The 26,336-nt window shown below is 40.9% G+C and overlaps 1 protein-coding gene across 1 annotated transcript in view; it reads right to left on the bottom strand.

Moving 5' to 3' along the window:
* PDZD2 (PDZ domain containing 2) overlaps positions 1-26,336 on the bottom strand; it is a 1,063,478-nt gene that overhangs the window by 407,103 nt on the left and 630,039 nt on the right. Inside the window, exon 5 of the mRNA XM_078674899.1 lies at positions 19,619-19,786. Within this exon, the coding sequence (XP_078531025.1) occupies positions 19,619-19,786 (168 nt within the window). The remainder of the gene's footprint in view (positions 1-19,618; positions 19,787-26,336) is intronic.

Below are 26,336 nucleotides of genomic sequence, written 5' to 3' on the forward strand. Positions count from 1 at the left end.
AGAGTGCCCTTTTTAAGGTCACCCTGAGCGCCCTTACATACACCTTGTCTAGGCTCTTGATATAGCGGCCTCCAGGACCGTCCCTAGGTTTTAGGGAAGCCCTGGCAGATATGGTCAGCACTTTAGCAGTTCACACCGCCAACTTTACTATTTTGGGGGATTTGAACCTACACTTGGACAAAGTAGAGAACATTGATATGGCGAACTTTTTGGCCGACCTAGCAGCCTGCCAATTGTTAAAGCTAGTAGCGGGCACTACCCATATTGCATGGCACTTATTAGATCCAGTTTTTGCTAACATATCCCATATCATAATGCACACACCGATCAGGTTAGGTTGGACAGACCATTTTTTGGTTTCAATGTCCCTTTACGATGTCACTCCTGCTCAGACTGAGGGTCAGCTTTCCACTTGGAAACGGCCGTGGCACAAACTAAATTCGGATCATCTGGATGCTTGCCTTTTGGCTACTTGCCCGAATCTAGCTGTCGATTCCAACGAAGCTTACAGAGCATTCTCGGAGTGGATAGAGCACCCACTAGACAGCTTAATCCCTATGAAGCGCTGAGCCAATCACAAAACCAAATCACATCCATGGTTCAAGACTGAACTTGCTGATATGCGTAAGGGGTGTAAAAGATTAAGAAGAAGAGACTTTTGCTCCACAGCCAAAGTCATCTATCGGGCAGCAATTAAAAGCTACCATAAGGCCATATATCAGGCACGCGCAGTTTTTATCTCCAACCAAATACATGAGAGTACTAATCCCTCTAAGAGTACATTTCCCATTCTAGCCAGTCTGCAATCTAAACAAACCGCAGCTGGGTCAACCATTAAGTCCATTAAATAGTGCAAGGACCTCGCCCTCTTTTTTGTGGAAAAGGTGGATGCCATCTATCGGTCCTTCCCGACCACTTATAGCATCCCGAAGGAGTCACGCGGTTGTTAAAAGGCTAACAACCTCCACACCTTTCCGCCAATCACAGCTGATCAACTCTCTGCTCTTTGCTATAAGATCAAGTCACGAATTACAGGCTCAGCTTTGGAGTGGCTGGGTTCATTTTTCCATGAAAGGTCATTCACAGGTATTGCCCCCCCATTTGCCTCTGGCAAACATCTAGTTAAAGAAGGGGTGCTGCAGGGCTCCTCCCTCAGTCCCCTATTGTTTAAAATGTATGTTCAACCCTTAGTGGCAGTTGCCAGCATTAGGGGTCTGACCATGGTCTCCCACGCTGACGATACTCAGTTGGTGGTGGCACTCTCTAATAACACCAAGCGGGGCACCCTCAAGTTTCAGGGCGACCTTGCGGCAGTGGCCGAGTGGATGAACAGCATCTGCCTCCTACTGACCTCTAATAAATCAGAGGTATTGTTAATTGGAAAGGAGCATGGTCAGTGGAGTGATCTCTGGTGGCCAACCAGTCTCTGTAAACCTCCCTCCCCCAAACCAGCAGTAAAAAACCTTGGGGTATGGCTCGACTCTTCCTTAAATTATCAAGTCCACACAAAAAGAACGGCTGGGACATGCTTTGGACTCCTTCGGGGGCTTAGACCCCTGTTGGGCTTTTTCGATGCCTCAACGCGTCAGGTCATCATTCAGGCAACGATTTTGTCAAGACTCGACTATGCCTGTTCCCTTTACTTAGGGTCCAACAAGGCGGAGGTCTTGAGGTTGCAACGGGCACAGAACGCAGCTACTAGAACACTTTTAGGTCAACGCAAATTCTGCTCCGTGTCTAATGCTATCCGCCATCTGCACTGGTTACCGGTGGCCAGACGTATTGTATTCAAAACCTTATGTATTGCTTTTAAGGTTTTGAAGCTGGCCACGCCTCCCATTCTGGCTGAACTCTTGTTGCCTTATGCCCCCACGCGATGTCTCCGCTCACAGGGTCAGCATCTGGTGGTGGTTTCCCGGCCCCGCATAGCTTGGGTTGTTGGTCGCTCTTTTCGTTACAGAGCCGCCACCCTTTGGAACTCACTCTCTGTGCAGATCCGGGCCTTGACAACTACTTTGCATTTAGAAAGGCTATCAAGACCTATCTTTTCCCTGCTCCCTAGTCTCCTTCTTGCTCTCTGCTGTATTCTCTTTCCTGCATTAGCGCCGGGACGCCCCCTTGCTGGGGCAGCTGTCGCGCTTTACAAGCTAAGATAACATAACATAACGTTACTGTTTGAAGTATTCAGTCATATGAATAAAGAAACAGACACTTTTTGGGGTCAGGAAGCATCTGCATCGTTAACAAATATGTTCCATATTTCATACTGTAATCTGTGTGAGGCTCAACAAGAAGTTTAAAGGTATGTGGCATGAATTCCAGCCACATAGTCTTCTACATCAGCCCATGTCAGTGACAGCGACAGAACAATAGTAATCTTAGAAAGGCCTGCAGCAGCATGTTAAAAACATCATGTGCACTCCACTGTGTGCAGCTACTGACAGCCGGTCCGTAGATCAATTATTTGACATTGTCATATCCTACTGAAAGGTGGATATGTAACAATGTGTATACCTCTGATACAGAACTGAAGCTTTTGCTTATCTACAGCATAACCCTAAGGGGAATATGGCAGCATAATGGCCCTCATTAAGAGCAGCATCTTATTGCTGATACCATTGTTAACAACAATTAACGGCCGCATTGGAATTATGAGATTGCAGAAACACAATGGAGCTCTCAAAGCCGAAAACTCTGTGTAAAAGTATGAGGGTAACTGAGAATTATTAACGGAATACGATCCAAAATTACTGATTCCCCACAATTCCTAATTTCTTAGTGGAACTTCAAGGGCCAACTTTAATGGATTGGAGTTTCTCCACCCCCAGAGTTGCAGGTGATCCCCCGGCTACTTATAATGAGGTGTGTATAATTTTAGAATGTTGATACTTAACTGTGCCATTTCTGGAGGCAATGGTTGTGAGGTGAAGCTCTCACAACAAATAGAAATTTGCAACGATAAAGGAGAGGGAAGTGGTGAGAGGGATGTTACTGTTGCAATAGCATTAGCCATTCACTAATATAGCCTGCTGCCGAGGGGTGTACAGGTTGTTAGAGGCACTGAACCAGAGTTCAGATGGCCTTTAACAATTGGTATTGCCCGAGGTGCTAGGGCTATAAGGCTATTAGAACATTCCACCCACTAAGCGTTGAATGCTGTAAATTAAAGAGGAAGAAACATGAAGACAATCATTAGAATGTTGGAGAAGAAGGCTTAAACCAGCCATTATAAGCCTGGAACTACTCCATTGTCTTCAATGGAGCTCTCAACATTCCACTATTCCAATGCTAGTTATCCATCACGGTGTATATGTGCCCCCCTCAAGGTTCGACACTGCGTTCGAACTCATAGATGGCGTTATCAAGTGTTAGGAATACACTGTCTCCAAAATTACCACACTACTGATGAACCAGACACCTCGAGTTTGGAGTTCACAGAATAGCAAAAGATCAAATTCAACCGTGTTCACATTTCTAATTGTAATCAACCGCGATAATTGTAATTACATTCATATAGAGCTTACTACCCCTGATGAGGCGTTGAATCACTTTACGGCGAGTAGCACACTACTACGTAACCCAAAAAGGATTAGTGGTGAATTAGTATAGGGAGACTTGCAATTTGTGGCCCATTGTTCAAACAATTATGAAAAGGTAACAGGAGCATACATTTCTGCCAGGCACGGTTTTAAAGAATCGAGCAAAGGCACACATGTGTTGAGCTCAATCAGGATTTCCTGAACTGAAGCATACAGGATAAACAGACAATTTCCTCAAGTTTAGATCTGAAAATCTTATGACATCAGTTGCTGTCAAATCTAAGCCCTCCATTTTACATTTAGTAAGAAGAAAGGACTAGGGGTGCTATAACCCGGTGCTCCTGGCTAATTAAATCAACGTGTCACTTTGTAATGTTAACAGGACAGGCACAAATGATTCTTCCCCTTTCATTCAACCTGTTTGCATATTGTTTCACCATCAGCTTATGTAGCGAGTCACTGGGCTATACATGAGCTTGTGAGTGTAATGTGCACGCACCTAGTAATAGATGCAAAATGTAAAACAATGGGTTCCCAAAACACTAACCGCACAGACAGTTCAGTGCACTTTTACAAGTGACATCCTAGCAGTTTGCTACTTGCCTCAAGGTTCATATTTAGAACGTTCTGCCAGTACAGCTTGTAAAAATATTTTTCAAAAAACTACAGAAGCTCACTAAAATGTCTTACTAAGAATTGAGACACAATTCCACATGTCCACACTCCTCAGAACACAGTGCCTGCCAATGAGCTCCCTAATCCTGACACTCAATGACTGAACAAATGGATACCGACAGTTAGTCCACAGCTTAGGCAGGTTGAACAGGTTTCTTCATTTTTTCACTTGACTAGATTTAAGTACTGCTTCAGGCTCTTCTTTCAGGAAATAGCAATACTGTTACTAAGTTACTAATACTAAGAGCAACAGGGTTGGCAGAGAATACAACGACTCACTCTCAAAGCTTTGCAGGATGACTCTGAACATCCGGTCAGGTCAATCTAGGCCCTTAGGTACTCACAAGCATTTCCTCATGGGCCAACACTACGGTCTGGCGTGTGTCTGAGGCCGGCACTAAAGCCGGCGGCAGCCGTTGAGGAGGAAAAAAATGTGAGTCAGGGATTATGAGTCACAGAGCACATTTCTGGCATTTTATTCCCCTCTGTCCTTCTCTAAATGATGCCCCTGGTTGTTTCAAGAGGTATAGATCTGACCAGACATTGAGTTAATCAAGTGCTGTTAGTATGTCATGCGGTATCTTAGTTTCAGTCCCTTTACCTAACCGGAGGAATCCTTAAGGGCCCATGATCACTACCCTTCTACCCTTAGTGAGTTGAATGTTCAAAGGGAGAGCCGTGGTTATTCAACAAATGTAAATAATAGGGGGACACCAATGCTAAACAACAGTGTCCACCACATGTTCTGCCCAATACGCATCTGCTGCATCACAACCCAGAGATCAGACCTCGTGATCTCTGCATTTTATTCACTTTTTTGGGAAACACTGGAAGTGCCTAGAAAAAGGCTCAATTAAGTTAGTGGATGCCAGAAAAACACCTTGATGACTCCTGCATAAAGGCTTGCAATTTACCAGAGGCCTTAGCAGCAGAACAATCTCCACCCCCAATTGTGTTGTCGTAAGGTAACTGGAAACAGTGGAACCAAATGACGTGGGCTTTAATCCGGATTCCCCAAATAATGAAAGTGTGTGTTCTTAGAATCATGGTATCATAGTTACATGGCTAAATGGGGGACAGTTGTCAAGTAATGACCACCACTGTCCCAGACTAATGAAACCCCATTACACAGTAGTTACCAGCTCCATGTTGAATGCTTACTGCTGAACACGTCACAAGTCTGAATCAGCGCAAACCACACTTAGCCTTCCACCTTTCCAAGGTGAGTAACTGAATTGTCATAAACTGATTAATAGTAATATCCATTATTTACGAGTTTTAGAAACTGCAGTAAGTGTTATACAAAAAATATTATTGTTAGTATTTAGTCGAAAATTCAGTCTATGCTCTTGCTTTCTGATCACTATGCAGCTCAGTCGAATAATCAAACTTCCAACCTTTGCTGAGTGGCGGAGAGTGGATTACTGAAGTCACAAAGTTGTATTTTCGTTTTTGCAGATAGGAAAACTGTTTACCTGCTGGTTCAGGAGAATCACAACAACTAAACCATTATAGTTTGCATTCCTCATCAGTATTTCTAAAGTTAAGCATGTTCAAATTTTTGTTCGCAGAGGTGCATCATGACAGGACTCCTTGAGGGTATCCCGCCTGCCCAGTGGAGAAGTGTGGCTCAATGGTTAGAGCGGCAGACCCTGATGCAGAGGTCTGGCCCGGGTCCAGGGTTCAATTCCCGCCTTGGCGGGTCTTGGCTCAATTTCCTCGGACCCGATAATTCTTGCCTCGGTGCCTATTCTAATCATGGGTCCCACTCTGCAACTCTGGGCAATAGCTTGCTTAATCTCCACAACGGCCCCAACAGCGCTGGGATGCCTGGCTTCACCTTGGGGGTGCCCAGGAGTGGACACTTCACAGGGAAAAGCCAGGAAGGGTTCCACAGCGGTATGCGTTACAGCGCCAGGACATCTCAGTTGGGGTATAAGTGCGCTTTACAAGTACAAATTTCATTTCATTTGGCTGTCACCCCGGGTAAATCACAGTGAAGTACTACAATTCACCAGACGGCTGCATGAAAAGAGCTGGCGAATTGCAAGCCACCGGAAGCCCGTAAAGTGAGAATTTCTAGTCTTGGCTAAATAGAGGATCTTACATCAAGAGCTCACTGACGTTTGAGGTCGTAGGGACAGAAAAAGCAGAAAACAGAGTATTCAATTGGCAAATAGGAATTTGTGGATTCTCGAAGACTCTGTAGGCCATGGTGAGCCACCGCTTCTTACATCACAAAACCAGACAAGCAGAGCTATGACTATTTCTCCTTGAGGATTTTACCAACTTAAACTGATAACCATTGTCTGCTCAGGAATGATGTGGAAAAGCAAGGGGGCTCTGCAGATAGACAACCAGTCGGGAAACCCTCATCACTTGAATTTCCATCCTGCCAACAAACTACTCACAGCACACAGACTATAGTATAGAACCCAAAAAAGAATCTCAGACTAAGACAGTAACGCTGAAGAAATGTATAAATAAATGCATACCTTAAGGGTATGCTTGCAACACCCCTCTAGTAACATCTAAGATACTTCAAACCATCATTAAAAAGGTGTAGGACAACCACAACCTTCGAGAAAGAGGTGGGGAGACCACTTGAGGTAAACAAAAAATACATAGATTAACATCTAGAGATTTGGTTCTACTGTAATGGCAGATGGATGTTTTACAATAACATTGGGCCTACGGCCCACTATGCATATTCAAATATCTATGGAAGAATATTTTGATTATCTGAATATGGACTTTTTAACTATGAGCTGTAAACAACGTTGTTGCTACTCTAACCAATGGTAATGCTCCACTCCTGAAAAGGTGCATGCATTTACGCTGCTGCATCTAAATAAAAGCTGCAGGAGATAGAAACACTGGTGTGTGTGGGGAGCAGGGGTTGTGGGGGAAGATGATGATTTATTTCACTACTAAGGAGATGGCCAGGGAACTACAGGTTATTTTCACAACTTGTAGGGTCCGGACTGACTCCTCCCCTATACAGGTAGGATACAGGTAGACATACGAAGTAGTACATATGCATCCTCAGACAGGCTAGGGGTGTGAAATACAATAAATGTTTACAGGGGTACACTAGGACCCCACAAACTGGCTCTGAAAGTGTTAATAGCTTAGACTGCTGGTACCCTCTTTAGAGAAACTCATCTTCGGGTGGGACCCCTTGCTCGGGTTCAGGCAATTATCTCATGATAATGGCCATTGACCACCTCTCTAACGCCATCATAGTGTACACTGTGAAAGGATAAGTGCATCAACTGGTTACAATTCTTACAATTCTCAACAAACAGATCTAGAAGGGGCCAAAGAGACGAAAAGCAGAATGAAAACAAAGGATTAGGAAATAACTTGGATTTCCAAAGCTTTTGACCAACAGATGTCAGATATTAAGCAGACAAAATTGCTTTCCAACTTTTTTTACCTTCAAGTCACGATCCCATCATTCTACACAGATCCCTTGAATCCATAACAAATGTAACAGAAGCTTCGAGAAGAAAGATGTGTCTTATTTACTATCCACATCCTTTGCAGGGCTACAGAACTGGGAATTTCCATTCTCTGGCAATAAGCCATATTAGGAATTGAACCATATGTTTTGTGAGTGAAAAGAAACTATGGTTCCCCTGTTAAAGCCAAAATGTCTTTATTCTTCGCTAAAAACGCACACGATGTTGTCATTAATATCAATTGTAGTTCATTGCTAACAAGCAATGTAAACAAACAAAGACCAGACTTCAAAGCTATGAGCATGGGAAACAAAGAAACAGGCCTCCCAGAATTTGAGATTGAACACCAAGACCAAATCTTGCGTTGTAAAACACTCAATTAGAATTGTAACGAAGGCTTAAGAATGTGCCCAGCCACCAATAACAGTAAACGGACAAAGAAGTAACCAGCTATGACGACACGCAACAGGACTGCCTCCACCAGTTACCCAACGGCCATGCACATCTATCAGCAATGGGCGTGTGTACTGCACAAGGTGATATGTAAACTACTTTTGTACAGCACTCACCGGGCAAGATCCCAACCCATTAAGTCCGATACAAGCCGCAATTCTCTCCTAATGGTTGACAGTGTGCTACGTAAATGCCAAATAACAATCTGAACACAATACTGACCCCATCTACTTAGCAGCATGTATGAACAAAAGGTTTTTTATATTGGAGTGTTTGGTAACACTTAGCATGGTGCGTATGCCAAAAGAAAGCACAATGGATCAGACGTACCTTGGAGCAGTCAATGTCCCCAGATGGACACATGATCAATATTCCGGGAGAATTTGCTTTTTCTGGAAAACGGGAAGCATCAGAACAAGTAACAGACAACTAAACATCATGTCCAGTGCGTATAATGTAAATCCCATTGCTCTGCCGCACATCAGACCAGGGTGGCAATTACATTAGCTGCATGCTTGGTGATTGAGTGTGTGCAAAAATCTTTATCTGTGCAAGCTCCACGTAATGGCACAGAGGTCTCAACAGCTAGTGACCACCATGGGCTCCCATAGACTCCCATATGAATGGGTGATTGTGGAGTTTTATTGATGCAGAACTAGACTGGATGACTGCCCTGTCAACTTCTGAGCCAAGGAACCTCAAACCTGAATACTGAATAGGGATAGGATACACCTTTGCGGCGTGAAGGTTGCAGGCCATGACATCAGCCCCAATAAGGTCATGAACATGCAATGCTGTAAGGTGATTCATGAGTAGTATGGGGATCATCCTGTGTAAATGAGGAATGGCCATTCTCCAGAGACTTTGACTCAAAGAAACCTTCTGGTCTTGTGTGCCATATCTGCAGATGTTGAGTGCTTCTTGTTTTTGAATGCCAGGGCTCCTAATATCAGGGCTCGCTCACTTCTACCCTATTCTCTGTACAACAGCGAAGCGACAGAACCATTTGGAGTGACAGGCTCCTCCGGCACCTATCTTACAGCCTTTTATCGATTGCAATACCATGGAACTTTCTCTCGTTAGGCCATGATAGCCTGAAACAAGATCCATGTCGAGGTTTGACAGCCAGGACACTGGCTTCAACTTCTACAAGCACACAAAGAAAAATATCTTCGCACAGACTATCGCTGCCTGCTATTATGTTCCCACTGATCACCTATCTGCACTACCAAAGCCTCCAGAATTCCTTTCAGTATGCAACCACTATTGTTAAAAGTGGCAATCTTCTAGCCCTCCTTTTACGGTCTTGCTGCAGACACTGTTAGCTGTCTGTTGTCAAAACACCTTTAGTGATGGAGGGCTTTGGATCAGCCCATTGACTATTATTGGTTGGCTTTCTTGTCAGTCTCATTTGCTTGATTCTTATTCAACAGCTTTAATTTTTCTTCTTTTGTTTGACCCTTCCCTGTATCAGAGCTTCTTCACCATACTTTATAATGGATTACTTGTATCAGTCCACCGCTAACATGCAGTTAACTATTTTTGTAGGTCTGGTTTGACACTGCAGCTGCCTGCTTTAGAATACTTTAGAATACACTTAGAGTTGAGTTTAGCTCTACACAGAGGTGTATTTCTCTGTCACTGAGTACCATTGGCTTTTTGGTGTATCATGCCACCTCCTATGGAGTGTTTGTATAATAATGCATGAGGGGTTATTTTATATCTCGAAATTACACTGAATCAACACATTCTATTATTTGTTTCATTAGAGCATCGTATGTAAAACGCATTGTTTTCACTGCAGCTTGCTTTTTGAAATGTTTTACACATATTCTCACCCCCCCAAACTCTCCATCTTTCTGTCCACTGTAACACCTGGGCCCCACAAAAAGGCCAATTCATCATGACGTATGTGTGCGGATGCATGTGCAGGCATAAGTGACCACATTGGGGGCAAATATTAAAATGACCACCACATCCTGACATATTCAGGCGCATAAGTGGTGATGTATGTGCATGTATAATCATGCTAGCGTGGACTTTATTTTTGTGCAAATGCTATTCATAATTGGCAACAAGCGTTTCTTTCCTTTTTTTTGCAACTGCAACAAGTATTTTGCAAAGCCAAAAGTTCAGAGAACGCCTTTCAAAGGCACAACCTATTGGCTTTGCCAATGTATGTTTTTTTTACCTCTCAGCTGAACTGTGGTTCACTTTCCATAAATCCCACACAAACTCATGTAACGCCTATTATACTATCATTTACTGCATATGGACAGTTCTACAACGCAAGTACCTACCGTCCCCCAAAAGACTTTTAACCAGTTCTCTAGGCAAACAAGCAAATTGGGTCATTCTAAGCGTAGGAGTAAAATCTACCATATGCGATTTTAATACCATTTTATATACTGTGAATATTTTAAGGGACATTTCCGCTTGAGCCTCCAAGTCTCCATTCACTACTCAATATATAGGAGTCAATATCATCCTATGCTTCAAACACTAGGCTAAAACAATGTGCATTCTTCAATCCAGATTTGGCTCGACCATGGCACCCTCTTTTTATAATCCATGCATTTTCTGAACAATAGAATGAGTTAATCACTTAGACCAATATACCTCAGCAAAAGGAGAGTTTGGCCTACTTTAGTCCCTCATTTCTTAAGGCCTCGGTCACCATCCTTCAAAGGATGTTTAATAAAAATAAAGCGGAAGACCTCTAAGGGCTGTACTAGGAGGTGTGCGATGTTCTCCCAAAATCTCCTTTCCCCCCAGTTTTCTGATAGCAGGGCGATCAGTGTTTTCACCGGGCCTGGAGGAGTTAAATACACCTGATTATGGGATTTGGGGAATGACACAAAAGGGCTCGTAAGGAGGACCTAAAAATGCTGATTTCTTTAGCTGATGCTCAAACATGTAGTGTCTCTCCGTGTAGGTCTCCAGACACCACACCACCCCACACCCAGTGGTGTAACGAAAGTTTAAGGGGCCTCCCTGCAATGTACATGGAGGCCCCCCACTCCGGATTTAATCCAGAGTGCTCAGGCCTGAGTACTGTGCTGAGGGGGGCCCCTACAGCTTGGGGGCCCCCGCGCACCGCGGGGGATGCGGGGGCCTGTGTTACACCGCTGACCAAACCCCAACTATATAATGAAATAAAACCACATTTTCAATCCTTACATAACAGGGAAAAACAGACTAATTTGCATGCACAGCTGAGATTTTTCCAGTGGCCTGAAGGTAAGCCCAGATTTAATTGTAAAACAAAATATTAGTAATGCAGGGCTTAATGGACTTATTCAGGGCAGACAACATTTTATCCAGTTAAACTGGGTGATAAATTAACCACCACACACAAAAACAGACTGTACAAAGGACTGACATTGTGGACGTCACATGACAAGGATGGTTGCGTGCTTGAGCTGAAACCAGGTCTCCCAAGTTTTCAAGTAGCCTTTTCGCTCTACGCATGCATAATCGTACTCTTTCCAGTGACTGCACAGTTCGCCAGACTTTGCTCTCGCTTCCTGATTGGGGTAGTCCCAACCTTCAATGTGAGTGATTAGATTAGCAGATTATATTTCTGCTGGTTGTGATTTTCTAACATTGGCCAGTTTCGGCCATTGCTCGTTACGGCCTTCACCAGTTTCTGAGCCTCTGCAGAGGAGCATCTTGAAACATTCTCAACCTGTGGATGTCAATACCCTCTTTGTGTTGTCTACTCCCAACTTGTCATGGACGAGAGCGGACCAGGGGTCCAGGCGGGTACGATGAGCAGAATCAAAGAGCGATCACCACCTGGCAGCTTCCGGCTATGTGCCTGCTTGCTCTTGAGGGTAAATGCACAGCCACTGGATTTAGAAGAGCTTTACTCCCTCATTTCATGGTACCAAGCGCGTTCAAATACTGCGGTAAGTGCACAACAATGTGAACTTGTTCTTCACTTTATAGATTTAGCAATATCCTTTCCCCAGGGTTCCACATGACATGGCCTAGGTTGTTCCGCGATGCACATTCCCTGGGTGGGTGGTTTCCAATTGGAATTACGGGAATGGACATTTTCTTTATGCAGGCATTCAGCCATGTCTTTATCTGCAACCTGCCACTACAAACATCTAAACAGCAGCATCTCTTCAAATAGCGCCTAATGATTTGCAATTGTGCAGATGATTATTAAACTACTTAATGTGTTTCCGTTCAGAAGGATAAAAAGCTGAGTCTGCCAGGTTAGGATTCAAACCAGTGAACTTCAGGGGACACAGTGAACAGTTGAGGCGCTAAGCTAGCTCACTGCAGCCTTTCTCCTCCCATGAGTGACTGGTGAAAGCAGAAAAGCAGTTTACTTTCTATACTTTACACCCTCCTGCTCTTTACTATTCGGTCTGGCTTCTTTTCTAACCTTTACCTTAGCCATCGCATTGCCATATTATTTTCTAAGCCTTTTTTGAAATACTCTCTTGCCACAGACTTTCCCAACACAAATATATGGAATATTTCTCGGCCCGTTCATGTAATTTCTATCTCTAATCAGGTACATTTACAGCTGTGATACACCAAAGAATGTTATTGATTTCACAGACACTGAAGTATGTTCATCTCTTATAAATATCTTCAAAACTCCCCAGGAGCGTGTGCCAACAATTCGTTTTCTACTGTGCTTCTTTTCTTCTGATCTTTCAATTGGCAGCTCCGCAGAGCTAATTAAATTATGCTGTCTTTTGCAGCTTGTCACTTCTCTTCTCCATTCCTTGAGAAATAAGCTAACTCGCAGCATGTGTCTGGCTGCTACCCTCTTTATGCTCAGCCTTTCCTACTGCACTCTTGTGAGGATGTTTGTGCATTTATGTTTTTGTACATAGCTAACAACGCATAGAATGTGGGATTTCATTCGATTACACACTGACATAGCACTGTTTTCTTTAAAACGTATTTCATTTGATGTATAGAACTGTGCTTTCCTTAACCTTGTTGACCAGGTCTCAATTTGCTGAGAGCCTTCACGCATTGACTCTGTACCGCATTTTTTTAACATCTCCTATTCGTTAAGTCCTGGGGGTTCTGTTAAGGTCTGTAAATGATAGCATGCTAGCCCACTGCTGAGGGCTAGACAAGTTAAAGGCCCTGGACAAGACTTGTAGGCCCATAATGAGGGCAAGGATCTATACTGAGGGAGAGGGCCCTTAACAATAGGAGTAGCAAAAAGGTAGAAGGGCCATCATGCAATTAGAACATTCCAACCATTGAGGGTAGAATGTAACAAATTAACAGGAATAAAGATAAAGACAAACAATGGAATATTGAAGTAGAAGGCCTACACCAGCCATTATAAGCGTGGAGATACACTATTGTCTTAATTGGAGGTCTCAACATTCAAATGTTCTATTAATATTAAACACCCAGAGCTCTCACCATAAAAAGTGAGACCAATGATGGATGTAGTCTTCTGGTCTGAGAATGTAACAAAGTGGTAGTCCATTACAGGGGAACTACTGCTGAACCCTAAATAGTGCCTGTGAAAGTCATTTTGGGGTAAGACAAAAAAGAAAAATTAACCCGTTGGCTGCATCGAACGTTCAGCTCCAGTGCTGAACGTTCGAAAAACGGGTGGGGCACCGTCGGCCAACGGACGTGCGCAGCACTACCAAGGTAGTGCACGCGACGACCGTTGGCTGACGGCAGCAGCCAACGGGTTAAGCCAAAATGTGTGGATAACAGGGGCAATACTGGCAAGAGACACCTTTTGCCATCACTACTAGGTAGGGAGGACGAAAGCATAAGAAACTCTTAAGAAACTTAGTAAATGAATGAGAGCTTAGCACAGGACCAGGCTGTTATGCATCTGGCAATTAACTGATCATCCCAAACATAGCACCATCTTGAACATATACAAGTTATATGGAGGGGAGAATTGAATCATCATGTAGTTTTTCTGACTGCAATAAAATGCAGCAATGATTTTTGGACTAACTCTGGAGAAAGGTAGACTATAACTCTGGTGATGTTGATAATATGTTGAAACTTAATGTTGAATTACTTAATGTTGACATGTGACCGGGTTACTAGGTCAGTAAAATATGCACTGAGAGATCGTAAACTTAAAAGAAAAATAAGTGTAATGGATATGTTTTGAATGTTCCTATGGCAGATGCATAGTTTTCATTCTATGTTAAAAGGTATATGTTCACACATACGTACTACTTACTGATAAACAAACATATATTAAAAAATTAATTTAAAAACAAAGAGTGCTGGTATGTAGCATTTTAGACGTCTAAATAAGTGAATAGGAGAAAATCCAAGTTTACTGTGAAGATGCAGTTTTATTTTACCTTATGGGTGCCAAATGGTTTCACAGAGTATTTCTATATAATCAAGCAATTTCCTCTTCTTATTTTTTACTGAACATCTACTGTCCAATGCCTACAATCTCATACACTTTAACTGGATCTGGGAAACCAACTGTAATTGCATTAGATACATTTGCACCATTACACTAAATTATATTTTGAATCTACCACCCTTGATGTGAAATTGTGTCTTCTAGAGTTTATGCAATTTTTGTTTCCAACACTGTACACCAAGGAACAGAGGTGTATAGATCATTCACTGAAAGTTAATTCTTATGGTTTCGTTTTCATGATACTTCATGGATAACAATCTTGCTGAAATCAACTAAAATACCACCTACTTTACAGGTGTGTAAAACAGAAGCCATCAAAGCAGTTACTTTATAGACTTACTTTAACATTGCCTTCCACTAGCTAACCATGTATCAGGATTTTTTCAATTGGTCTCATCATCTAGTAGTAAATGAAGGGAAAATAGGTTATCAGACTCCTCCTCAACAAAAGGACCAACATGGACTTCAGTGCAATCAACAAATGCTATTGAGGGAACTATAAAAGGGTATTTTCTCTGAAAAGAATTAATTTCACCTGTCTAGCAAGCACTGTTAGCTTGAACTGCCATCAATCGCCCACTCTCCATGTCTAACAGATAAATAGGGACATGTATTTTATTTTATTTCTGTCATTCCAACAAGCAACACAATGCAGTCTTGTTACTAAGGAATAACACAGAGTTACCTTCCTAGATGACAAATGTTTATTTAGTTTATTTATTTAGAAGTTGTATATAGCGCTAGATGGACCCGAGGGTATCAGAGCTCTTTACAACATGTATCAAAGATGCAATCAGGCAAAGAGGAGACCATAGTAGAACATAGTGATTCGTGACAAGTAGAGTTCAAACATGAAGAGTAGCAAATAGAACGAAAAGAAACGTGGCGAGTACAGATCACACATAACGAGTAGCCAATAGGCTTTATTATTCGGGGAGGAGGGAACGAGGTAGGGGTCCAGGAGGTGTAGTAGGTCGAGGTCACAGGACACAGAGTCGAAGTCAAGTGATGTGCTGGCTAAGGCACTTCGGTGGATCCTATAGGTTCGCTAGGGAGGGATCGAGGAAAAGGACTTTGAGCAGTCTTTTGAATTTAAAATGTTCTTCCCATGAGATCCATGTAGGCATGAATACCTCGGCACTGTTAGTAGCTAAACATTAATGAAGTATAGGATAGAAGTAAAGCTCAGGTAGGTAACTCAATGGGTAATGAAATCAATAACCATTGACTAGGACTTAGAAAGCAAATGTTATATATAGTGACAGCCTCTAGATTAACAAAACACAGGTGGGATTAGATTTAATAATATTCCCACCACAAGGCTCAATGTAGAAGATAACCAAATGAATCTAACCATGGACGAGGAGCAGGGATTGCAAATGGATGAACTATTCAATTGTTTGCATCATTGTTTTTACAAACAGGAATGGATTCATAATAAAAACATTAGACAACAAAAGTAAGCGATCTACCTTCAAACACATGGACAAGGGACTGTGTTTCCAATCCTGATCTTTTCTGTAACAAATCCTTGTTATCAAGTGCAATAGTCCAATGTGTTCAATTAAAACAAACATCAGCCCTCAACTCTGAGAATTCATCTGGTTGTTATATGAGAGCCCAGGACTGCAAAGAGGGTGTCCTGCTAATGTGAAGTAACAGAGCAACTCAAAGCCACAGCTCCTTAATACTACCATGAATGGACACAAAAACAACATCAGTGATGCAGAGATATTGAAAGCAGATGGGAAAGAGAAACAGCTGGGAGACATATCACAATGCTGGCAAACCTATAGCATTTTAAGCATGAAGATAATTAACATCAAGCGGAGTTACCATGTGAAAGAAACACAAAAGGGTTTAAAATTCCTTGGTGTCAAGAAATGATTTAAATTAAATTAAAACTAAACTCTTTTCTCCCAAAGCAATAAATACCAGTGACATCATTACTAAATACACAACATAGAAAGTAGATACATGAAAGGGCAGAAGCCGACCATTCAACAGCCTAAGTTGCTAAGTGTCGATCCCTCTCAACGAAGTTAAAATAATAGGCAATCAGTGCTGTAGCTCAGATTTGCAATACTATAAAATATTCTTAAAAGGAACAAACACATTGCAGTAAGATTTGAATTTGTTTTGGCTGCGGGTTAAAATATGGGAAAGTGCTCAATGACAGATCCCTAGAACCGACACAGGAGCCGGCTCTCCATTTTCAAGCAACTGAGGCAACATTTACTGATATCATGATACAGGTGTAAAGTCTAACATGATATGGAGATTAAAATATCTCTGCTGCAATACATTATCAGTAAATGGAGGTTATAGCTTTCAGTACAAATGGTGTTACTAATCCAGTCACTCCATGTTTCATAGCAAAAAGAGTGGCAGTTTCTGTCTGGCTGCCCAGACAAAATGTCTAGAAACAAGCTCTGAATTAATATTTAAGAATTTAGTTTTACACCTTTATGGGTTCCACAGCCATGAAAAACATAGAACACGCATCCAAAGTGAAATGTTAAACCAAATATGGATCTAAAACATTCATGATCTAATATCAGCATGATGGTTTGTTTGTTGATGTTTTTGTCGTTTTTCTTACATTTGCTTACAATTACAAACCCAAACAGTTGAAATAATCAAATCTAAAGCACTGCTTAAAATTGTATTCTCAGCTAAATTAGATAGTAATTCGTCCTACTAAATACGTCTAACAATGTGACTCTGCAGTTGTTTCCAACAGATGCTGATGGAAAGGCTGAGTAAAAGAAAATATATCCACTTGGTTAAAACTCTCACGGTCTTCAACCAAAGGGGATTTGGAGAAAATGTTGGATTATCTTGCTCGCTCTTAGATCCTAATAAATCTCCCCTTTTACTTGCAAAAGAATAAAGACTTCCGTTACTGGAAGAACATTCCATTGGTGCATCACAAAGTAAAGTTCCCAGTGAGTCCTATAGTTGCAGGCAAAGAAATGGGCTATGATTTATTTCCTATGTTTGGAAACCTTTTGAAAGAGCCCCCATTCACAATACTGCTTAAATCATGGCCAGTCAAGAACATCTTGTCATAGTAGTCCACATTGCTATATGTGACTTTAATTTTCAAATGAATGTTCTGCAATACTACAAGAGCAAAATAAAACAACTACAAATACATTCCATTTAGATATAGCATTAAATATATTAGAAACAAGACTTAACGTTTAAATCTACAGTGATGATCTGTTAAAGCTACCATACTCTGGGTAAAAATCACAACTGGTTATGAAAACACAACACAGGATGCCATCAATAAGCAATTGCTCTACAGTAGCTCTCTACAGTACGGTGCTGAATGTTTGAATTGGGAACAGAGAAATACATGACAATCGATAACTGGCTACAGAAATCTGACTCCATAAATGGTACCACAACTGTAGGCATGTGTTTTCCTTCATATTGTTTCTTATCTGAGAGCACAAATCCTTTAAAATTCACCATGACAGTAGTGCTGTCACGGACAATGACATAGTAGAACCACCTAAAGCTTGCACATCGTAAGGAAATTTCACGGTAAATAGAGCGTGATATGGTACAACTCTCTAGCGTGAAAATTCCACGTGGATCCAAATCCATGAAATGCTAAACACATGCTGCATTACTTTTCCCAGTACCTGCTATCTCGGACGTCACTCAGCAATGTGTGTGACTAGACGGCTAGGAGTGAGAGCAAGATCACAAATTAAACATAGCAACATCAACCACCTTTACTGACAGTCTTACTTAGGGACTTGATCTACAGTGTGTAATAAAGATGAACAATTTAAAGGTATAAGCACCAACTCATCATTAATATAAAATTAAAACTGATTTCAACAAATTCCCCCAAAACCCTTCAGAGATTAAATGATAACTTAAGTCAAACATGCATAGCTGTATTACAAGTAGCAGCCAGCTGCATTAAGCCAGTTTTGCGGATTTGAACCAATCGCACAAACTAGTATCGACAGGCAAGGTAGGTCTTCGCAACCAGAGTGCAGTAAATAGCAGGCTTTGGATGCTGTACCATCCCCAATAGTAATAAACTGTTTTATACACATTATCGGTGAACTCATGTCAAGTTTTAGAAGCATTGCTGCTTATTCACAATGATATACACGTAGGGCAACAAGTTCCTATAGAGATTGCAGAGGACATGTGTGAACACCCTCAGGAGGCCAATCCACCATAAGAAAGCAGAGACATTATGGAGGATTTTCATTATGGTGTAATTAATTACTGGGTGGACAATATTGTCCTGGAAATTTGTGAGCCTCGCCCTTACAAATAAGCTTGAATACTGAGCAGTTATTTGTTAAAAGTGTGTCTCAAGTACTATTTGATTTGAAGATGAATTTCACAAAGGCACTTATGAATCTAAAATGCATTGTCAACATTTTTGTAAAATACATTTTGATTAATGCAGCAATTGGTTTGATATAGAGTTCACAAATTAACTTCATCTTCAGGAGGTTTCCCTGGTGAGTTGCATTTAGTTGCCAACTGAAACATATCACCTTCAAGGTCCCGATTGTTCCCCAAGAGAGTGTGCCTATTCCGTTATCTTTCACTCCAACCATCTGCTATGGTCTGTAGGGGACACACTTTATGTGTTTTTATTATATGGAACTAGGCACCTGCCTCTTGCTTTGTCCACACACAATGAGTGCGGAAGGCAGCAGCACAGATTGCAATCATCTGCCAATTCAAACAGTCATGAATGAGAGGGTGATGGGCGACCAGATAACATGCTGCAGGCACTTAAAGTTACAATTCAAAATAGTGCCATCGAGGTCGGGAAAAGCTACACATCAATTCGAGAGCGAAAGATACGTCGGCTCCTTTGCATACTCAAAGTCTATCTGTTGGATTTCCTAAGAGGAGTCCAATTCTGGCCAACATAATCCCATTCTCAGTCTGCTTTTCTCCGCTTCACTAAATCAACTAATCCTAGAACGGTATATCCCATAGGTAACTGCCCTGCAATAATAGAAACATGTTGCACTGAATATGCTCCTCAAATAGTTCCAAAGACAGCATGATTAGATTAGCACAGGCACACTTACAGTTGCTTTTTCTTGTAACGGGGTACCAGGCCTGCTGAGGTCTTCTCCATCAGGTTCCACGTTCTCTTTATTATCAAAGGAAGGCGAGTGATCTTGAAGCGCGCAGGTGCTCACCAAGTCGGGCAAGCTTGTGGATGGAAATCTGCTGCAGTCCACTCCGGTGGGCCCCTGTGTGGAATGAATACAAGCTGCATGAGATACTGATTCCCGGGAGATTTAAATCATGTTTAATCAACTTTTAATGGGATCTCTGTGTACTAGGAAATTTATGGACTCCCTAGATGAAACTTACACTGAGGCAACACATTTCCAGACTACAGTTACAGACTTTTAGTCGAATGATAATTAAACAATGAGACTGAGGTGGAAATATTCAGGCACATATGGCACACATTTATTTTCATAACTGGTTCATACTCAAAAGCGGAATATCTCTTGGGTGGTACAAATTGAGAGCCGGGAGATGTAAGATAATTTTCCAAGTCGTTAAATTGAAAAGTATGTGTTTGCTATTAAGTTTAGTGAATGTCTGAAAGGCGCTAAAGAGCGGAAAATTTAAAAAATGTTTCCATTTGACAAAGGATCACAATACTTCTATTTGTGTCCACAACATACTTGATTCGAGTAAGAGATCGCAAAGAACATTTGTCTCAATGTAGAAACAAAACGTCGGGGTCTGTTTGAAAGTATCATCCAATAAGGTATAGTGATGGAAAAACGCCTTTTGGAAGCCTGTACGCCTTCCTAGTGCACATAAATACAGATGCTGACACGACTGTAGACTGACCCTACATGATTCTACATTTTGATTAAGTTTCACACATGAATGCTGCACTCAACTGAAACTTCCCCCTTTCACTCAATAACACACTAGTTGTAATATTGTGTATTTTCTGCGGCTTCAGTCCACTACTCACTTATCTGGGAACAGATAAAGAACGGAGTGAAACACATTTGTTGATGATGCAGTGATCTATAGGTCACTAGTGTGAACTCCTACAAGGCCAACTCTTTCCATCCTTTTGAGGTCTATAAACTGAGTACTGCTAATATTCGGTAATAGTAACACTGATCACTTACCGCAGTTAGATGTGGCAGCAGTCTGGTATGAAACGTGATATATACGAAACTTTATTGATAAGCTCTATATGACTGCTTCTAATCACTACACAGCTGATTGTATAGTGCTTCCCCAGTAACAGATATAAATGACAGTGTACGAAGCCAACTGATTTATCACAGCACAGACCTGGATTCAGCATTTCAACCTAAAATTCTGAAATTCAGGGCAAATCCTTTTACCTCCCTGTGGCCCAAATTTTAAATACCTGCATTGTCATCAACTATCCTCGTTACAAGTTCCACCCATCCCCATAAATCCCATGATTTATGTAATCGGGTCTCAAAGGGGTGCTACACCACACACACACATACACACAGAACTGTTCAGTGTATATCGTCATATATCACATGGGTTTCTAGAAGCACCTACGAAGGTGAACAAAATGCGTCTTGTAAATGGTCCTCCGTCCTTAGAAATAGGTCTAAACTACATTCAATGTATAAAAAAGCTGTCACTAACTTTATCTCTGTTTATTGTACATACCATGAGACACAAGTTAGAATCGCAGTGAGGCTAAATCAGCCTTCCTTCCTTCAACTCTGGTAAATTGAGTACAGTTAAACCAAGTAATTACCACCTGCTATGTAAGAGGTAGAACATAAAGCACAATATAAAAGAAACAGGTGTGTAAGAGAGACACAAGCACAAACTGTGTATCCGAAATCAGATGTCAGATAGCCACTTCATCATGAGCGGTTGCTGCTAAGGTTTGGAGTTAGCATCTTTGAAAAGGACAATTTTAAATGTTATTAGGGAGCATGTGATAGCTTTTGCTCAAGCATCAGCTATTAAGAGACCGTGCTCTATAAAAATCCTGGTCTTTGGTCCATTAATTAAAGTTTACCATTTTGAGAGGCTTGTTCAGAGGTCATGCTTTTGAGGAAAGATCCCAAGATGTGACGCGACCTCTGATAATCCGCATTGCTTCTTTCTCAAAGATACCGATTTCACTCAGTTTTCATCATTTATGAAATCATGATTCAAGGTCACGAGAGCTCGGAGCCTGAAGTTGGGCACACTGAATCACCACCCAATTAAAAGTTTTTGTGTGTGGGCCCAGCCTCTCAATCTCCCTGGAAGCACTACACTCTCAGTAAAGGATGGACTCATCCTAAAGGCACACATCCCATCTGATGCTTGGAAGTAAAGCAGAATGCTTCATCACCTCTGTGACCTTGGCTGCAAGGTGGGCTGATTGAAATAGATTATTATTCAGCCTTTCTTACTTATGAAAGGCTAATGAGCCCAATTTGCCACGGCATCTCCACAGAAGGCCAGGCACACTTCTTAACTCGAATAAAGTTATGGAGCACCTTTTGTCAAAGGCTCTCTTTAAATGTGAGAGGAGAGTGGTGATGTTAAAGTGTATATTCATAGACAAATATTCTTGAACTAGTCTTCAGTTTCATGTTTACTATCAGCTAAACTGAGCCTGGGTTTTCTAGTTTACCCTCATATTAAATGCAGTCTAAAACACATGGTGGGTAGTCTGATACCAGATACTGCAGGCATCAGAATAATCTATAAATATCGGAAATAAGGCTTTATAGATTATTTACCCGGTATTGTAGCTGTTAATGTCATTACTGCTGATCCTTAACAGCAAGATGAATAATACTATGTTCTGTGTGGATTGTAAAAGCTGTACAATTGCTCCTTTCAATGGAAACAAGCCAAAACGAGAAGGCATTACCAAGGAAATCTCTGGAAAATGGAAGGTGGCCTGGCAGAGCAAACTAACAGATCCCAGAACTGTAACATTGTAGTTCTCAAATATGGTAAACATGATTTTAGCATTGAGACTATTAGGTAAAGCCACATGTAACTTCTCACTTCAGACTAGCTAAGTGGGCTAAAAGTAAGAGAAAGTATCCATAGGGCATACCTCCATAGGATTGCATCTTAAAGACCACCTAAGATAATAATGTGAAGTATGAAGTGAAGCAGATTCTATTAATGATGCAGTTCAAATCCCACTATACTTACACTCTATCCGCTGCTCAGCAGAAACTCCCACCTGCAACGCTGTTTCCCCTCCCCTGACTGATTCGAGTGTTTGACTTGCTGTGCCTCCTCTTCGAATTGATTAGCACTTCGACTTTCCGGTCTTTTCACCCCGGCCAGCTTTGCAATGTGTTTGTTACTGCTGGGTCCCATGTGGTGTGGGTGGACTCTGTTGATGTTGGTCCCACCATTTTCCTGTTTTTTTTTTTTTGCCATTTGCTAATTCACCTGAGATACACACTGCATCCAGTTGGTTGGTGGGAAGGTAAAGGGATATGAATCACTCTGCTGAAGACACTGAATTAAGGCATGCAAGTGGTGAGTTGAAGCTGAGTCTAAGTGGTTTTTAGAGCAATTTTCTTTTATTTAACATCACAAACTCGGCATCTGTATTCTTCATTGGACAAGCAGATCTAACAGAAGCCTGGAATTAAATTAAGTGTTCTTATTCAGGTATTCATAATTCTTGCTTTCAATCAGAAACCTTATTTTGTCAAGTTACTCAAACCTCCAAACTGGTTTTCAACTGTAGTATAAGCTAAGTTAGATAATTGCACTACCCATGGAGGGGGCAATACTAAGCGAACCCTCTGTTAGCTCCCAGTACATGACCAGGAACTGCTTAAGTAAAGGTTGAGCAAATAAAAACATATCCACCTCATTCAAGGACACTTCCGGCATCTCCCTGCTGGCTTCAGTGGTGGTTGCCTTGCTCGTTCAAAGATCCTTCAACAAAGCTCAAACGTTCTACCCACAGAATAAGTTATGACTTGCATTTCACCAAATGTACTACCATTGCTGGATCACAAACTACAGATTACAGGTCACTTTTGGTCAAATGGAACTTATATTTGGTGACTGAAACATTGTGGGGAATCACGGTCTATAATAACCATTTACTATGGGTTGTCCCCTCTTTTTGAGCTCAACATTCAGAATGCTGCTTAAATCATGGGCATTAAAGGGGATCTTGCATTAATACTCCACAGTGCTGGTTTGGGACCCGCCACAGCCTGTGCAGGTAAGAGCAGTGGGGCTGTGTGGCTGGGTGAGGGGGGGAATTTGACAGAACATGACGAGAGAAAATTCAATATCGTCAGTATAAATCCCCCTCCAACCGGCCCCATCGCCCTTACCTGCACGGGCCACAGCTGTTTGGGAGTCAACAGGACGATCTAAGTTAAAAAGTTTATTTTTACTCAATCTTCTGCTATACTACAAGGGGACTGACAGTTAGGTGAACATAATTTTTATTTAAAAAAAATAGACACAAAAACAAGTATATTCCCTGTAAATATGTCAGAGAGAGATACTAAATATATATAACCTAAATATATCTGAAATTTGTGTTGAATTAACAATGATTCTTTGAGGCTTTGTGGTAACTCTGATGCAACTGCATCCGTGCCTTAAATCTAAAACTCAGCAGCTAAAAGTAAACTGGCATGTGGAATCTAAAATAGCAGAGGGCTAAATTGTGAACTAGAATTAAAGAAAACAAATTAATTTTAACCCATGGTGCATGCAACAGAGTGTGTGGTATGGTCATTTGTTGTATTATATATTGTTACAAAGCAGGTGAGATTCAACAAGCAAAAATCATCTTCACAGTTGTGCTATCATGGATGCAGCACAGTAGCAAGACCTTTAATCATGTAATACACACTTACAAACAGCACTCTGGTTTTCCTCGACATTCATATTTTTATGTACAGAAAACATAACATCTAACTATGAAACATTGTCCTATGTTGCTATCGAGGGGTTCAGGTGACATTTGCAAATCACATGACTGAACTCCGCGGGGGGTTGTTTTTGTTGGGGATAATGTGCTAATATGTAAAATGTGCTGTATGAAACAGTGTATTCGGTTTAATTACATTTTAAATGTAAAGCGTATGGCAAGGCAATTAAAAACATGGATTCTAAAAGTAGCTTTCGAGTCAATTCAATAGGAATAAAGAAAATTAAGTGCAATGTGCAACAGTGTAACTTTTTTGCTGTCGGGGTTCTACGTTTACAATGTTTTACTTTCACGAATTGGCGAGGATACATTGGTATATGCATACATCAAGAATGGCCCTGCAAGGGTGAACTAGCTAGGTATAACGGTAAAAAACTCAGGCATATAGTAAATAATGAAAATGAAATGAATATAGGCTACCATTTACAATTTGTTTGAGAAAACCATAAAATATTCATCACATATTACATAATAAAATAAAATAAATGTTAACGATATGAGCTATCGACGTATCCATCAAGTGACTGCCAGCCAAAAAGATGGGCATATGATGGTATATCACGTTTATAAAAATTATTAGCACATTTTCTGGTGAAAGTAATGCAAGGTCACTTTGTATGAACAGACAGCAACTCAGCATCCTTCCAACTAGAAGTGGTAATTTTAATACCAGATGCTGTATGTAAATCAAATAATTTAATTTGCAGCAAAAGTAAAGAGGAAGGATGATTTGCTTTACAAATTTTGATCAACGTACAATAGATACCGTTTGTAATATAGAACAGGTTTATAATTATGTGCCATAACTTGAATTAGAAATCAAAAATTGTAGGACATTCATGCAATACATGTTTTAAGGGCATGACAGGCTATCTATCAGTTTAGCTCTAAATAATTTGTGAGGTGTCCAAAGACTGCAATATAACACAAACTTATTGGTTTAATATGTTGATAATGTGAGCCAAACGGAAATATTACTTAACCATCACTTTCCTTTGCTCAGGCAGAAAATTCAAAGCATGTTCCAAATTATAAAGAATTACAGTACACTGAATTAGAAGTGCTATTATTACCAATTAGTTTGTATACTGTATTAGTAATATGTCCAAATTCATTAAAATGGCATAAATATGTCCCTAGATTGAATGTGAGTGCAGTTGAAAGAGCATAAAATAATAAATGAAGAGCATCAAATAGTACTTATAAAATTCAGAAGACTTAAATCTATACACATCTTGTAACTGAAAAATAAATATTTTAATCTAAGCTATTTATTGAAGCCAAAAATGCCCACAACAAAGGAGGAGCCCCAAAACTGAGTATTAGTGTCAAGATTAAGGTGAGAGTTGTGTCATAATCAACCTTTAAAAAAAAAGTCTTACATACCAAGATAAAAGAAAGAGTCAACATTTAAAAGTGCTAATATAGTAGTTCCTGAAAATTTTTAAGTAGGCGGGTTGTTTTGATAACAATTTAAAATTAAACAATCAGTTACAAAGTAGCGAGGTGCAATTTCTTAAATCCTAAGGAGCGGTCACAAATTTTGATTCTAAAATTGGAAGTGAATCTGTGAAATGGATGAAAACTATTCATAATTTTAAGTGTATTTCAATTACCCAGTATGGGACCGGTGTCTGGGGGACTGTACTGTGTAAATGTGAAACTGCTCCAGGTGGAAGTGATTCTGTGATGAAGGAGCTTACTCTAGGGTTTATCCCATTTCACCTGTCACTACGAGCGAGGGATCCATTATCTGGACGATATGATCTATTATTGTTCGCAGTATGATCTAGAAATATATCCAAATTGACGCAAGACATTATTTTCAATTGCTTAAGTTTAAATTT

The sequence above is a fragment of the Lissotriton helveticus genome, chromosome 2_1, assembly GCF_964261635.1.
Source record: "Lissotriton helveticus chromosome 2_1, aLisHel1.1, whole genome shotgun sequence".
Taxonomy (NCBI): domain Eukaryota; kingdom Metazoa; phylum Chordata; class Amphibia; order Caudata; family Salamandridae; genus Lissotriton; species Lissotriton helveticus.